The sequence below is a fragment of the Podarcis cretensis genome (assembly GCF_951804945.1).
Source record: "Podarcis cretensis genome assembly, chromosome: 17".
Lineage (NCBI taxonomy): Eukaryota > Metazoa > Chordata > Lepidosauria > Squamata > Lacertidae > Podarcis > Podarcis cretensis.
This window is the reverse complement of record NC_137187.1, coordinates 37,468,750-37,482,208: the sequence shown is the minus strand read 5'-3', so window position 1 is coordinate 37,482,208 and position 13,459 is coordinate 37,468,750. Positions and strand designations below refer to the sequence as shown.

Genomic DNA, 13,459 nt, shown 5'->3' with positions numbered 1-13,459 from the left:
GAAGGAAAAATATGAGGTTTATTTACAGCTTACAGCACAATTTAACTAAAAAGAAATTCATGGAAGTTGGTTCATTTGAAAGCTGGGTCCTCCCATGTTCATTTCCACAGCAGATGAAAGCAAGTTAGGAAGACATGTATTTTCCACATGCCACTTTTAGGTAACCACTTACACAACTCTTTAGAGTGCACAGACACCCAGTTAAGATGACCAAATTTGTGCAGGTCAGCATTCTCAAGCTATTGCTATAGAATGACTTTAAGATAAGTGTACTTCCTTCTTTTGGGCATACCCTGGTAAATGCCTCATCTCTTGTCCTCATGAAAGACCATCAGTTTAGTACAAGGCAATGTGTATTCTCCTCTGGCCATGAATTGCTTGAAGATATATTCCCACAGACACTGTAAGCATAGGTCTATCAGCAACAATAGGCACCATTCTGGAAAACCCAGGACAGACACACATTATTTTAGATTCCATCCCTGAATGCTCAAAAGCATTTTTAGATTAAGAGCAAGCTATCTCACCTACACACACACACAATACCACTCTCCCTCCTATGTAGATCCTACAAATTGCAGTAGTCCATCTCTAGAGCACAGCCTAGAGTTCAAAAAGAGATACCGAAAGGTATTACTGATTAAGGAGCCCCCGAGAATCCTGGATCTGTATCAGACAGATTTAGACTGCTTTGATCTGGGGCCAGCCTAATTGCTTGTTGCTCTAGAACAAGAGTTGACCCGCAACTTATTTGGCTGTGCTCTAGATTTCATTCACTGTGTATGTTCTTGCCTTTGGCAATCTTTGACACTCAGGTTCTAGAGTGCTGTCATTGGTTTAGAAACAAGTCTGTGCACATTGCAAGCAGCCTCACACCTAGAGCTCACATATATATATATTTAAAAAAACACTCTAGAAAATTGTGGGGGTGATTTGAGCACCTGCCTCAAACATGGAGGCGGTCTTGTTCATTGTCCTCTAATGTGCTCAGCGTTCCACTCCCCGCCCTGAAGAAACAAGGCTGCCCCTTCAGTCTAGGAGTTCCTCTGTCCTGCAGATGTTATGTATTCTGGAGGGAGCTCAGTCGTCCTCTGATCCACCAACATAGTGACAGACAGCATCATACTCTAGTGTCAAGACCTTCTCATCTTCCTGCTGCAGCTGCACCAGTGCACAGCTCTGTGCCTTGTCTCGACGAAGAATGCGGCCCACCTAGGTGGAGAGAGAGCAGAGAGTAATTCATTGCCTGAGACTGCAGAGGGTTTGGGTGTTTTTTAACAGATGCAAGCACGGGACGTGGGTGGCGCTGTGGGTTAAACCACAGAGCCTAGGACTTGCCGATCAGAAGGTCGGCGGTTCGAATCCCCGCAACGGGGTGAGCTCCCGTTGCTCAGTCCCTGCTCCTGCCCACCTAGCAGTTCGAAAGCATGCCAAGTGCAAGTAGATAAATAGGTACTGCTCCAGCGAGAAGGTAAACTGTGTTTCGGTGCGCTGCTCTGGTTCGCCAGAAGTGGCTTAGTCGTGCTGGCCACATGACCCGGAAGCTGTATGCCAGCTCCCTCGGCCAATAAAGCAAGATGAGCGCTGCAACCCCAGAGTCGGTCACGACTGGACCTAATGGTCAGGGGTCCCTTTACCTTTACCTAACAGATGCAAGCATGCACTGCTCTCTCCATGCATTCCCTGACACACTGCATATCATCACACACCATGCGTATATGTGTGCTTAGCTCCACTTTTCCTTCTGCCCTTGACTTTTCAAGTTAAGACTTCAACATTGGCATGAGCTTTATCAGCGAACACTGCCTGCTGTTTGCAGCTCTGGTTATGGGAGTCACTTGGACAGGGACAGCTTAGCCACAGCAGTGCATGCATTTGTAACTTCGCAACTGGATTGCTGCAGTGCAGGGCTGCTTTTAGGCTTGGTTCAGAAGCAGCAACACGGCAGCAAGGTTGGAGAGAACAGTGGCTAACTGTGAACATGCAGCACCAGGTGTACAGGAGCTGCACTGGCTGCCAATTAGCTACCAAGCCACATTCAAGGTGCCTATGTGGACATAAAGCCCTATGCACCAGGCCAGTCTTTGGAGAGCTTACAGACACGCTCTTACCAGGGCCACACCTGCTGACTGTGCAAGGTGTGGAGATGTGTGAGAAGGAATTTTCTATAGTGGCACCCCTGCCTTTGCTAATTAGGCTGACACTAACCCTGATGGGCTGTAGGCATTTTTTTGGCACATTTTTATTTACACAGGGATTTGGTTAGTTGACAAATATTGTCACTCTTACAGCATTCGGATGCCAATTTGGTTTATCATTGCTGTCTGGTTTTTCATATTGTTCTATTTTATCATGTATCATATACTTGTATATTGCACCCCATTCTGGGATTGATTTTAATGAAAAGATGATTATAAATTACCTCTTCTGATCACCCAGGCCTTCCCTACCCAATAATATTGGCCTGGCACATACCATCTGCTGTGTGTACTGCATTTTTAATCCAAGTTTATGAATTACTGTATTAGTTTTATCGTGGATTAGGTTTTCTTGTTTGGAACCACTCTGAATGTTTTGTTTTTAATATCAGAGCTTTATAAATATTTTAAAGGCATACTGACACAAATGTTAGCTTAGTGTCTCATTTCTTTGCAATATCAGCTATCTTATGGGATAATGTGTGGGGAAGGAAAGGAGAAAAGTCACCCTCCTCTATTCCCCACCCTAGATTAAAAATGAACAAACCCTAACCATTCAACTGTTCTCCAAGAGGTCTGCAGATAAAATTCAAAATACTGCTATTGCTTTCCAACAATCACATCTAGCACCCGCTTATGTAGCTTATGCATCATCTTTATTGCAATAACTGTAAGACATAAGCCCACATCATTTTAAATAAATAAATTTAAAGTATTGCTTGCCACCTTGAACCCATGGGATATAGAGTGAGAGGGGAATGACATTTTTACATGCAAGAGGTGGCTGTGGTAAGAGAGGAAAAAGCACGCTACACATGCTCAGAGACACTGGGTTGTATTCAACCACCATACTTAGAGCAGATTTACTGAAATGGCTGGACCTGTTAGTGATGTCCATTAATTTCAGTGAGTACACTCCAAGTAGGACTAACATTGAAACATTACTGTTAGGAATTTGTCGAGTCTTGACACTGAAGACCATTTGAGCAAAGCCTTAGCTTAAAAGCTACACCCAGGAAGCTGAATCAGGAATGTAGGCTACATGTTTCTGAAGCCAAGACAACAAAGAAGCCCCACCCCCCCACCGCCACTAGTGTTGTTCTCTGTCCAGTGCTTCCTTGAATCTCTCACTTCATTTGCATAATTTACATGTGTGTGTGTTTTTAAAGTAGAATTGCGCAGCTCATATTCCAATATAAAGAGAAGCTCAGAGACCTCCCCAGCAACTCTCTGGATTCTCTTGCACCTGGAAGAAGTGCTCCGCTGTTGCTCCTCTGCCATCAATACCAGGCTCATTTCACGAGAGGCCCAACCTGTCTCATGGTAATGGCTCAGGCCCCACCCATCGTGATCTGTGACTCACCCGGCCAGCCTGTTCCCCTAGCACCACCATGACCAAGTCCGAATCACTTCGAGGGATAACTGTCTCCAGCATGGATTCGTGAATTCCTGTGGAAGGAGGAATCAGAGAGTTGGAAGGAAGGGACCACAGGGCCATCTAGTCCAACTCCTTTCAATGCAGGAGTCCTTTTGCCCAATGTGAGAGGGACCCTAAGATTAAGAGTCTCATGCTCTACCAACTAAACTATCCCAGAGGCTACTACTTCAGCCATTAGAAGAGGTCAGATGAAGTAGCAACAGTTTGGTGGGCCACTGGCCTGGTCACCCACAGTTTCTCCATCTAATTACAAGTCACATTCTAAGACCCTCCTGCTACCCCTTGGCTGAAGCTAGGGCTTTGGCTGCCATAGAGAGAGATCTCTCACTTTCCTATAGGAAGGCCCCTTTGCAGCAGAGTCCACCTATATTTTCTACCCTTCCCCTTCCAAGTTGCAGATGACAAACTGGATCCACTTGGGAGGGGCTCCAAAAACAAACTGGGGTTCTAATGGTGTGGGGTGAAGCACCTAGCCTTTTAAGCACTCTGGTCCTTACTGTTTACTGGTTAAGAATAGGAAAATGTTCTTCTACCTTAACTATACGAGGGCAGTTTAACTACACAAAGACAGCCTCAGGTTCCAAGGGAAAGCCAGGGATAGTCAGGAAGAGTCAGGAACACACTCACCATCCAGAACGCGACCCTCTTCTGTTCGGCAGACACATGAGTCTGGCTTGAGGACATCTTCGATTACCATCTGGAGGGGAGTGGGGTAGGGTGAGGGGAGAAGCCAGCACAAGATTTCATGCCATTTTGCCTCTAAGATTAGAGCTCAGGTACAGGCTTGGTCTTGGGTGCGTGGGGAACTCTGATCAAAAGGGAGTTTAAGCATTCACATTCTGAAGTGGCACGGGCATCTCTCAGGAATGCATCACCACAGCTTTTAATGGGGGAGTGCAGAGAGGTTTTGATGCAATTGCTGCATATTTATATAGTTGTTGTTTTCAAATAAGCAACTCTCCAAAAATACCCAGCCCCGCTGTAGCCCAACGTTGGATGAAGGGTCCCCCACCCACTCAAGACAATTAACTTTGGAAATCCATCCTATGGCCCAAATGACAGATGGCATGGGTGCAGACTTAGCATACATGCTCTGCTGCAGCGCTGGCAACTGTTTCAATGGACAGCAGCAAGTGGGGGAGGGGGGCTGAGTGAGGCCTCCTATAAAACTGGCCCATGTTAAAAAGGGAACTTCCATGAAATACCTTGGTATTGTAGTATTTGCCTCCCTTGAAGAGCTTATCCACAAAGCGGACCCGCAGGTCTCGCCGCAACCAGTGAGAAGATCTGGAAGAGGAATTGCTATTGCTGCTGCTGCTGCTGCCACCGCCACCCTTATTCTGCTTCACAGCACGGTCATCTCTATGAGCAAAAGGCACAGAAGCAGTCAAGTATTAGTGCCACTCATGAGGGATTGCTGCTAAAACCAGGGGCAAGTAACCCATGGCCCTCCAGATCAGTGACTGCTAGCCATGATGGCTATGCTCTGCCTCCATGCTCAGTATGTTCTGAAGATCAGTCACCGAAAACTGCAGCTGGGAAGAGTGCTCTTGTACTTAGGTCTTGCTTGCGCATTTCCTCTGAGACACCTGGCTGGCTACTGTGAGAACAGAATGATGCACTAGATGGGCCACCAGTCTAATCCTGCAGGGCTCTCCTTGTATTTTAGAAAAGGCATCCCTAACCTTCAGCCCTCCAGATGTTTTGGACTACAATTCCCATCATCCCTAACCATTGGTCCTGTTAGCTAGGGATCATGGGAGTTGTAGGCCGCAAGTTGGGGATGTCTGTTCTGGAAGCTGTTAGAACGATAGCTCCAATCACCTCTGACTGGCATAGAAGAGTGTTGGAGTCCAAAAATATCTGGAGAGCCCCAGGTTCCAGATCCATGGTTTAAACTGTACCAGATTATATTGAGATGAAAAGCTTTGTTATCAAGTAAAACACAGCCCGGGGGTTGGAATAACGGAATAATTTTCACTACCTAAAGAAGCTCACCAGGTGCTGGGTGAACTCTCTCAGGGTTTGTTCTTGGCTCCTGGGTTGGACAGAAGCAAACCACACGCTCTGGTTCAAACGTAACACTAAGTCAAGACTTGCAGTTTGTTTCTCCACAAGTGCCAGCATGCAGCTTGTTCACAGCTAAACCAACGTTTATTCTTACTGTGACTTAGCATGACTTGCAAACTAGTCCACTGTCAGCTTCAACGGCTGTCAGTTAACCTGAGCGGTCTTTGAAGCAAAGTTAAAAGATGCACAGTGTTCTGGCAGAGGCTCCTCTTGAGGCCTAAAGACATTCTGTGGATAATCTAGCCTTGACTAAGTCACTAGCAAAGAGGATGCTGGTACAGTTGCTTCTCCAGAACTGGCAGCACAGATGCTCCACCCTATACTGATGCCATTACCTCTCGGCCCCAGGTGGGTGCTTCCTTTTCCTCTCCTTCTCCTCCTTTTTGTCCTCTGAAGTTCTGTGATCTGATTCGTACTTGGTCCCATTCCCCTGTTCTGCCTCCTTCTCCTTGTGGGCCTTACTGAGGCGGCCTGCAGTGGGAGGGGCAAAAACAGCAAACTTGAGGGGACGCTCAGACTGAAAGGAGGAGGCTGCATAAGCTGTCTGCTCATTTGCAACCCAAGCCCCCAAAGCAAGACACAGGCAAATGTCAGAAATCTGTATGGGAAACCCCAGAATAGATCACAAAGGAAGAACTGAAGGCAACATTAGGTGACCTCATTAGGGAAGGGAGCCAAAACTTACTCAGGTCTTTGGCCAGTTTATCGTATTCCTTCTGGGTCACAGGTCGGACTCCATGCTGGCTCACAGTTACTGTTTTCCCACCAATGGCCAATTTCACCATGACACGAGCATTATCTCCATCTACGCCTTCAATCTATGGAAGAGCAAGAGGGAAGCAAAACGTCATTCAGAAAACTACAATGTTCAGAATGCCTTGGGTGTAACAAAAATGCAGAATTTACAGGGTGGGTGCTAAAGTTGACTACTACTTACATAACAGGTTTTCCCCTTCTGCTCCTCCCTCCCCTGCATGACCCTCAAAATCTGCTCTGGAGGATTGGCAGATCATCTGGAACAGATCTGGGGGGCTGTGGAGGTGGGTGGAGAGAAATAATGGGGCAGTTGTGTTGTGCAAGTGGAAGTCCTTTCTGCTCATGAACAGATGGAGTTGGATTCAACCCACAAATAGTAATCTCTTCCCAAAGTAGGAAAAAGACAGGCAAATATGAAAAACCAGAGCATTGTTTTGTTATGGTCCTTGCTCATAAATCGGACCAAGCTCAGCTATCTATCTATCTATCTATCTATCTATCTATCTATCTATCTATCTATCTCTATCTCTCTTTCCACTGAGAAGCCTGTAGAGCAGGAACAAAGAACAAAGAATAGAACCTATACTGTGTATGGACTTTCTGCAACACTTACAAAGCAAACCTCAACTCAAAGACCCAAAATAGGCTGACCCCACCAAACTAGTACAAAGACTTTGAGGCAGCTGAAAGTCCTCACCATAACCACCTGCAAAAAGGTACCAAGAAAGACATCCCAAGGAAGAAATTAAAACCTGGAAAACCAGCTGTATCAGCCCACAGCCCTGATGAAAAAGGTGGCAGGATCCAGTCAGTCTTATGTCACAGGCTGCCCTGTGGGTGGGTCCATTCTCCACCTTCTGATTCAATTATGATGCACATATTTATTTTATTTATATTCCACCCTTCCTCCCAAAGCAGCACAGGGCGGCATACAACAAGCAAAAAACCAAACCCTATTTACATTTTAAAAACAATTCCAGGATAGAAGCAGACTAGGAAAGATCTCTACCTAAAAGTCTTGTTGGAAAAGAAATGTCTTCAGTAATTGGGGGGGGGGGGAATGCAGATGGTGCTTGGCTAATATTTAACAGGGGATAATTTTCCAAAGGATGGGTGCCGCAGCACTAATAGCCCACTTCTTATATTGTGGAGTGGGTAAGATTGACTGGGAATATAAAGAGACACTCTTTCAAGTATCCTGGTCCTGAGCTGTATAAGCATTAAGTTGGGTAGAAAGAGTCAGGGTAGAGGCTATATGTCTTCCTTAGTGAATGTTTATGCCTCTCTCAGGAGCCCCTCCTGCTTGCTTGCAGAACACTAAACCCCGGGTCAACACAGACCTGAGCACAAAGTGACAAATAGCAGGAGTTCGCAGAAAGAAACAGCTCACCTTCCCATACAGCTCCTTGTGAGGTCCAGCCTCAATGTAGACTGCACCTCCTGGAACCAATCCCAATGGCTCATCCTTGCTCTTGGAAGGCTCCTCGCCAGGTTTGGGAGGTCGCCGGGGTGCTGAGGATTGCAAATCCTGGGCTGCTGAGCGGTCTGCTCCAAGGCCCAGACCCTTGGGTCGAAGACGGTGCTCCGGAGGCTTCACGTCTCTTAAGGTGAGCAAGAAGAGGAGCAGGATGGGATGAGAAAGAAACACATCACTGACTCTGTCCAATTTGGGGCAGCGTTTCTACCCACAAGAAGACAACCCTGTACTGTTGCATAATGGACAGAAGTGGGTATGGAAGCAGTGGACTTGAATCATGGCACAGCCACAACTCACCGGGGAAAGTTTCCGCCAAGCAAATTTGGGGTGTCTCGAAGGAGAGATTTCAGCATCCATGGGAACAAAGGTTGCAATGCTACAGAGCTGCATCTACAAGTGAGGGCTAGGCATGCCAAGCCAGAGGCATTTACAAAGGGTTTACCACAGCCCATCACCAACTAAGCTGGGAAAACCATTATTTACTTTTGAATTCAGAACGCTGCCAATTCTACCAAGCAATTGGCTACAGGAGGGGTGGAGAACCCATGACCTTCTCAGTCTTTAGGGACCCCCAACTCCCATCAGTCCCAACCAGCTTGGCCAATGGTCAAGGATAAATGGGAGTTGAGGTCCAACAACATCTGGAGGATCAAAGGTTCCCCATTCCTGGGGTTCTCTCTCTCTCTCTCTCTCAACACTGTTCCAGCTCCACCTTTTCTTCCCTTCTGAATGCCTCTCTCCAACAACCTTCTTAGGATTGCAGCTAAATTCACTTCAGCTCTGGGTCACTTTAACCTGCAGAAGCTTTTTTCTAAACAAAATTGCTTTATGATGTCTGTGACATGTGACAGGCCACTGCCAGGAACTTTTTTTGGTGCAGAACTGGGACTATTTAGCTCATAACTGGCTTGGAATATATTGGTAACTGCCCTTGGATTGAGATAAGGCATGCGCCCTAATGTATCTGTATTTTCAGCTATAATCTTTCGGCTACATCCTTGTTCAAGCTGCTGCTGGCCCACACCAGAGGCTTAATGCTAAAGATGCTAAACCCCTAGTTCAATACAACCTGTCTGCAGAACTTTTATTAAAATACTAGAAATGGGTTAAAAATTACTCCCCACCTGCTTAATTGTGGCCATTAGAAAAGTAGCTTCAGCAAGGATTAATGCTGTGGAGCATTCCAGCAAAGTGAAGAGAGTTTCACAGTTGCAAAGCAGGCCACTCCAAACCCCCTGCTTTATGTCCTTGTGGAGTCCACCATGTTCAGTTATCACTGTCCCAGCAGTGCAGCCCACACAAGCATGCAGAAATAGGATGGAGTCCAAATCTAGAGTAGATTAAATTATTATCCGAACCTCCGCACATCCAATCCCCTTCCTCTCCCTTCCCATCAGTTATTTGTGAACTGCCAGAATCTGGACCATTAGCTCCTTGAGATTTTTTGTTTTATTATTATTAATTAAATTTCTATACCACCCTTCATCCAAGGATCACAGGGCTGTTTACAATATAAAAACACGAAAGTACATAACACAGTAACAAACAAAAAAACAAAAAACAAAAAAGGGGGGACTTAAGGGAGGGAGGGAACTCCCCAAATAGCTCAGCAAGGACTCACTGCTTGAAGGTGTTCCCAATGCCCTCGCCTGCTTTCCAGCCCATGCCCTTCAGCATGGCAAGACCATAGGCTTCTACTGGTACCTCTTCATAATCTGCCTCAGTTGACTAACAATGTGAGGGGAGGAAAAGAAAAAGAGGACAAGTATTAAACTCTCCTGAATAGGAGCTCAGAAGGTTGTCTACAGAGACCCACCACCACTATTACCGATTCTGGTCGGAGGCTAACATCCACTTTATCTCCATCTTCATAGCCATCAGGGACACGATTCTGCATGAGGAGGGGAATGGAAAGTGTAGGGTCTATCTTGGTGCCACTCTCCCATTGCTCCCGTGACTTCCTAGATTCTGAATGCAAAGAGATCAAGTTGTTATCATTTATTAATTTATATACTGCTCACACACCAAAATGGCTTCTAAACATTTTACAAGTAGAAAGCCCATTATGAACTATCCACACGCAATAAAAATGTGCCACAAAACAATTCTACTAAAATATAAAGTACAACAAGCTGGTTTAAAAGCTTAACAATTAGAGCAGTTAAAAGGATCAATTAAAACAGTTAGATCAACAGGTTCATGTTCAGGGGAATGATTGTCTAAACAGGTGTGTCTTCAAGAGCTAGCAGATTGACAAAACCAAGCAGCCTTGCATATTTCAGCAGAGAGGGCATTCCACAACACTGGTGCCTCCAACAAAAAAGGAAAATGTCTGTGTTACCACAAACTGATATTCATCAAACCATGATAAAAACAATTAGGTTCTATTTCGTGATTTAATGTCCTTACTGCGTATGGCGAAACAATTAGCTGAAGCATAAGCAACATACTGCAGAGCTAAGGCAAGAAACCTCAGAATCAAGCAGTCCTTCCTAGGCAGGCTGTGGGGTGGGAGAGGACAAAGGTCCAGCATATAGTACAGCTGTTTGCAAAAACCAAAATATCTGGATATTTGTACCACATTCTTCATTTTTAAAGAGTGTCAACAGTCACCTAAGGTGGAGTAAGCAAGCCTGATAGTGATAAACAATCCTGACCTCAGCTTCACAGCCTTGGGAGTGCCTCCTGAACCTTGATGTTGCAATAGTGACCAGAAACGCTTTTTGTCAACTCCACTGACAAGGACCATTTCCTACCAATTCAGAGTCACTTATGCCTCCACAGCCTAAGAATGAGGTGACTAGCCTGTCTGGTTACTGTGATGACCAATGGGGTAAAAAAATCCAACCTGATGTTTTCTGCTCCAGTTCTCAAGGATGGGAGAAGGCTGCAATTCTAAAGGTGGAGTAAGGAGTGCTCACCTTCAATGAGCTCCCTGACTGCTTGGGCCTCTACGCAGCTGTTCCCGTCCTGTTCCTGGGGTGGTGCAGGGTCCCCTGGCTTCTTCCATTTGTTCTTCTGGATCAGGGGAATGACAAGCTCTTTCGGTGGTGGGGCTGGCCGAACACTGCAGAGGAGCATACACCAATTAAGACCACAACAGGGCTTGTCTACTCACAGAGGGATAGCAAAGTACAATGGGGTGAAATTCTGACAAGCTTCATTCCATCACCCAACTGGTGCCCTCAAACTTGGTGGGAGAAACAGAAACTGCTTTGAACAAAACATACTGGTAGAGCCAGGACTACTGATTTGTAGTTTCCCTTGGGGTGAGGAGCAGGATATGGGCCAACCCACTGCAGGACACTTTGACAGGTCAGCAGGGGTCACCTGTCAATCACCTGGCATTATATGATTTAGAGTGCACTCCTGATTCTTTCTTTTGAAACTGTTTGCAACAGTGGCTCTACCTGTCCTATGCTATCAAATGACTGACAGATGAGCATGGCCTGGCCAAAACAACCTTTCAAGGCAAACGGGGAGGTCTGGTGGGCTTAATAAGGCCCACCAGCCAGAGGTTCCCCCACCATTGACCAACACATTCAGGTAATTTGTTGTGTTACAAACACACACACACACACACACAGCAATTTTGGACCACAACAACAACTGCAGAAGAGCACAAACTTTTTCAAATGCCTTCACATGCACTGCAGAGGAACTTAAGGGGGAAAAATAAAGGTTACTGAGCCTGCAAATGACTGACAAAAACAGTAATACAGGTAAGAAATGCATCTACTGTCACTTGCTGATATGACCAGCAACTAACACTACATTGTTGAAAGATTAATGTTCGTCCTTTGCTAAGGAATACTTGTGTCTTTCAACGAAAAATACTGTATACCTTTCACTTGCATCACGACCCCATGTCACCCTTCCCTCTCCCCTCCCCTCCACGGTGAAGAATTTAAGTTCATTAGGAAAACACATCTCTGTGTCTGTATTGTGGTAGAAAGTCCTGAACACACATTGGGATGCAAGTGTTTTGTGCAGCATCTGCAACAGATTGGCAACCTGTGGCCCTCCAGATGTTTGTGGGCTTCCTGTCTGCCTCAGCCACATGACCAAGGATCAGGGATGGTTAAGTAGCGTGAGTATGGATAGGGAAGAGACAGGCAGAATTCCCACCCCGATCAAGGGCTGGGAGTTGTTGCTTTTTGTTTCCCAGTGTATTATCAATAAAAAATCGGTGTGCTGCAAGCAAACTTTTTATCTGAAAGTGCGACCCAGAGGGGGAAAAACCTGAGAACCAACACTCTAAAATAAATGATTAACCCAAAGCCCTGTGACATCCCCTCTGCCATCTCGGAGAGAAGGCGAAGGCAGAGCCTGGCACGCTAGCTTTCTGCATGCAGGGATATCTCCCCCTCCCCGTCTCTCTCTCTCCTCAGCCACGCCAGAAGCGGCACCACCGAGCCCGCCAGGGATAGGCGCGGCTTGGCCAGGCGCAGCCTAAACCAGCCGCTCAAGCGAGCGACTGAGGCGCCGCGCAGACGACCCCCGCCGCCGCCGCCGCCCCCAACAACAACTACCTTTGCAACTCGCGCCCCTCAATGGCGGAGAGGAAATCAGGCTCCTGCTTCGCTTCGCTGCCGCCATCCTGCCCCGTCACGAAAAGAAACCGCCTCCGCCCGGTTGTCCGCGTGAAGCCGAACGACACCGGGGCAGCTTGCGCCCCCGCTGGCTTCTCGGCCCCGTCCGCCATTTTCCCTTCGCTTCCTCGTCGCTCCTTCCCTCCCTCGCGTGCCTTTGGCGTCACTTGCGTCGCCCGCTGAGCATCATGGGAGACGGAGTTCCCGGGCCCCTCCCGTCTCCGTGGGAGAGCAAGCGGGTCGGGGGGGAGGAATAACTATAACTCCCATGGTGCAGCGCGGCAGAGGGCTTCTCGACTCTCTCAAATCAGAGAAACACTACAACTCCCGTGCTTCCTTGCGACAGCCAGAAGGCGCCGGCGCAAGCGCAGTGATCCGGGAGGCTCGCAAGGCATCCAAACTGCGCATGCGCTATACTGACGCAGACGAGCGAGCAGCGCCTCGCTTACTGCAATACCCTTTGCGCATGCGTAGTGCGGGGCATAGTTACAGATCCTTGCATTGGCCATCCATTTCCGCCATGTGAAAAACAGCCACCGCGGGACGTTTTCAGCGGGCGACTGGCTTCCGGTATATATGGGATTTATACCTCCATGGGGAAGGGACGGCGCGTTTTGGGGTAGCCAGTCTAGGCCTCCTTTGGGACTCCGTGATCTCTGAAATTGGTGGGACAGGCAGACATTCAACAGATGAAGCTCTGTTCCATCGGTTGCATTTCTTCACCTGTTGGCTTCTCCTTGTTACGACGCTAAGCAGCTGCAGAGAGCTTGTTTATTTATTAGATTTAGGTCACAGGGCGGTTACGTTAGTATGAATCCTGCCTGTCTGCCTTTCCAGACCAACAGCGTCTCTCAGATCTAAGATTTATAGGAAGCTGGGTAGGGTGGAGTGGGGACTTGTTTCTGGGTTGCACCATTTCAACGCTGCA

The 13,459-nt window shown here is 47.1% G+C and overlaps 1 protein-coding gene across 1 annotated transcript; it reads right to left on the bottom strand.

Annotated features, from left to right (window-relative positions):
- GPKOW (G-patch domain and KOW motifs) lies at positions 1-12,801 on the bottom strand (the record flags this gene model as incomplete). Its single annotated transcript, XM_079960086.1, is given in 12 exon segments — positions 1-1,212; positions 3,562-3,647; positions 4,264-4,333; positions 4,842-4,998; positions 6,042-6,177; positions 6,392-6,524; positions 7,853-8,063; positions 9,561-9,667; positions 9,768-9,907; positions 10,861-11,006; positions 12,472-12,779; positions 12,781-12,801. Coding segments are annotated over 12 exon segments (1,647 nt in total). The 3' UTR covers positions 1-1,080.
- Between the last annotated feature and the right edge of the window lie 658 nt (positions 12,802-13,459).